Source organism: Cynoglossus semilaevis, chromosome 13 (assembly GCF_000523025.1).
Source record: "Cynoglossus semilaevis isolate Cse_v1.0 chromosome 13, Cse_v1.0, whole genome shotgun sequence".
Lineage (NCBI taxonomy): Eukaryota > Metazoa > Chordata > Actinopteri > Pleuronectiformes > Cynoglossidae > Cynoglossus > Cynoglossus semilaevis.
This window is the reverse complement of record NC_024319.1, coordinates 17,810,174-17,813,585: the sequence shown is the minus strand read 5'-3', so window position 1 is coordinate 17,813,585 and position 3,412 is coordinate 17,810,174. Positions and strand designations below refer to the sequence as shown.

At 36.0% G+C, this 3,412-nt stretch overlaps 1 protein-coding gene across 1 annotated transcript in view; it reads left to right on the top strand.

The window, feature by feature from the left end:
* The window catches only part of pear1 (platelet endothelial aggregation receptor 1), a 37,934-nt gene that overhangs the window by 24,276 nt on the left and 10,246 nt on the right, over positions 1 to 3,412 (top strand). Inside the window, exons 9-11 of the mRNA XM_025061547.1 lie at positions 2,029 to 2,218; positions 2,295 to 2,415; positions 2,519 to 2,735. Of these exons, the coding sequence (XP_024917315.1) occupies positions 2,029 to 2,218; positions 2,295 to 2,415; positions 2,519 to 2,735 (528 nt within the window). The remainder of the gene's footprint in view (positions 1 to 2,028; positions 2,219 to 2,294; positions 2,416 to 2,518; positions 2,736 to 3,412) is intronic.

Sequence of the window (3,412 nt, the reverse complement as noted above, 5' to 3'; positions counted from 1 at the left end):
ATTACACAGCAATGAACAATATTTGTAGCTTGAATAAATAATAATCAATTGCAGAAACATGTATTAGTCTGTTATGGAGGAGCTACATCTATACCAGACTCTATTCTGTTTGTATCAAATTCTGAATGACTTTTAAAATATTGCCAGATTATCGTCAAATAATTTTTTTTTTTGAATGAAGTAAATTCGAATTTTTTGTTAGTGTCCCACTGAGGGCTGGTACCAAAGGACCTATGGACTGGTACTGGTCCGCGAACCAGGGGTTGGAGACCCCTGATCTATAGGTTGTTCCGTTTAAAACCGGCCCTTCAACAGGAACTGTATTGCTGATGTGGCCCCCGGTGAAAATGAGTTTGAAACCCCTGATGACAGACTATGCTGAGATGCTACAAACAGCTATATTGTCAGATGCCATTGAGTTTTCTATAATAATGAATCAGGAAGTGGAAGTTTTAATTAAGAATGTTTACTGCAAGATGATTAACCCTTTGATGCATGACCTATGACATACTGAGTTAAAAAAATGTTAAGTACTAAGTACTAAGTGTACTAAGTACACTTAGTACTAAGTGTTTTTATGTGTTTTTAGACATAAAAATAAGAACTGATTTGGTTCTGTTTTTATACACCAAATTTTCTTTTTGAATGTTAACACAATTATTCTGCAGTTACTGTATGACAGTGTTGGGTGATTCTCAGGCATCCACCGTAGAGGCTTATATGCAACACTGCCATCAAAACCTATTCTTATCATAGAAAATGAGAAAATTTTAATAGCTGTCCACTGTAGTGACCGTCATGCATGAAAGGGTTAATAGCAGCGGTCCCCAACCTCGTTTGGCACCATGGACCGGTTAAATGTCTGACAATTTTTTTCACAGACCGGCCTTCAACGTGTGGCGGATTACTACAACTAAATAAAATGATATGACAGACGTAAAAAAAATGTATTTTATAAGTATAATAATAAAGGTTGTGTATGCAACTTTATATGCAGCATCCTCGTTACTTTGCACTTTTCTTTGAACGCAGCTTGGTCTCTAAGTGGCAAAGCAGTTTTGAAGGCTTTATTGCCTCATTAGCCTATTATATTATGTGATTTGGTGCGTCGAAACAAGCTAAAAAACAAGCATATTTCAAGTAGGACTCCTGGTCTGTTAAATGCAAATTTTGTCTACTCACTGGTTCTTTTACCCTGAAAGAAACTTTCCAAAGACGTTTGTTTATTGTTCATTTTGCTAGCTTGAAGGTACTCAGTTTAGTGGTACTGTGTCATTTGTTACCAGCCTTTTAAGAAGCTAGCGCATGTAGGTAAGACGTGACCGAGGCAGTTAGTGTGAGTCATAGACGTATGTGGATAATCTTCTCTCTTCCTTCCAAAAAAGAATCCAATCATTTTTCAAAATAAAACATCGTTCAGAATCAGATAAAAATACAATGGAAATAATGTGTGGCCCAGTACCAGTTGACCCATGGACCGGTGCCGGCCCAGGGTTGGGAACCAGTGATTTATAGCAGGGCTGTCTAACTCATTTTCACCTGTGGGCCACATCAGTAATACAGTTCCCCAATTATAAATGGAAGACTGTATGGATGTAAATACTCCATAACGCATTGATAAATGTTTCTGCCATTGGTTAGTATTATTTATTATTCATATGTATTATTTAAGTTACAAATATTATAAATTGCTGTGAAATAAACAACATAAATATGTTGATCACCCGCACCATGAAAGGAAGGATTTCTTAAGCAAAGGGGAAGGGTAGAAGTTTCAGATCAGTTTGCAGCAGTTTGGATTTAAGCGCAGATATTAGCTTAGCTTTGAGAATGTCGCTTAAAGAAGAGAAGTTCTGACAGATCAGTTCTCAGAACCACTTGTTTGCATTGATGAAATTGCCATTAAAAAAAAGGGGCCAATAAAAAAATCTGAATGTGTTTTAAAAGCCCAACATTAACATTTTTATGTGGGATTTGTTATGTATTTATTTAGAGAATTTATTTTTATTTTTTTTAACATTTTTCTCTTTTCCTGTTTTCAAGCTGCCATCCAATGAAAGGAGAGTGCACATGCCAGCCAGGTTGGGCGGGACTGTACTGTAATGAGTCATGTGCTCACGGTTTTTACGGTCACAATTGCCTCGAACCCTGTCTCTGCGTAAATGGAGGTGTGTGTGATAGCACCACTGGACAGTGTCATTGTCCAGCCGGATTTATGGTGAGTCATCATGATTTACGAATAGCAAATATTGTATTCAATTCTACTCAGACTGAATGATAATGTGTCGTTGCAGGGCGCTCATTGTGAGAGTCCATGTAAACGTGGCACCTACGGGGAGAACTGTTCCCTTGAATGTTCCTGTGAAAACTTCTTTAAGTGCTCACCGGTCGACGGGACATGCTTCTGCAAAGAGGGTAAAACAGCGCACCAAATCGGAGTACTAAGGAAAAGTCGAAATTCATATTTGACTGACAATGTCAACCATTTTGTGTTGCCTGTTTTTCCACACGCTTTTAGGCTGGCAGGGACCAAACTGCTCAGCCCGTTGCTCCGAAGGAACTTGGGGTTCTGGATGCAATTCCACCTGCCACTGTTCTAATGGTGCAAAATGTAACCCCACTGATGGATCCTGCACATGTACCACTGGCTGGCAGGGGCCACAATGTCAGCAGCCATGTCCTGTAAGTAGGCTTGTCACAAAGAAATGTTCATACAAAAAAAAAAAAGAACACAAGTAATTGAAACAATGTACTCGTCGACACTGTTGATACTGATACTCCTGAATATGAAATACATTTGAAGGCAAATGTATTATATGCCACACTGACGGTGGCACAACTCGGTGGGAAACTGGGTGACGTGCAGTGTAGCCATAAACTACAGTGAAGACACCTTACTAGCTGCTGCTATGCACCTGAATATAAGCCACACCCACTACATTTAAAAAGAAAAAAAATAATTATCACCTAATTATACTTATCAACAGTTGATGTACCGAAAAAGTATATTTTTTTCCTGAATTTTAACCATAAAAAATGTCAAAGCTACATACTGTATTTTAAGGCAAATAAGTGCATTGTTATTCGTTTTTTGAGAGACTTTTTTTCAGGAAATCATTAGCATAGTATGTTGCTTTTGATTAACCAAAATATTACCAATATATATATATATATTTTATATATATTTTTTATATATTTATACATTTATATTATTATAATAATATATATAATGATATAAATATATAATAATATTATTATATAAATTTATATATATATATATATATATAAAATATATAATAGTACCAAAATATTTTTTTATTAGTGCATAAATATTAGTTTTTGAGAGCATTTTATTTTTGAAAACTTTATAGGGAAATTATTAATACAGTGAAAAACCTCGGTTGTTGAACGC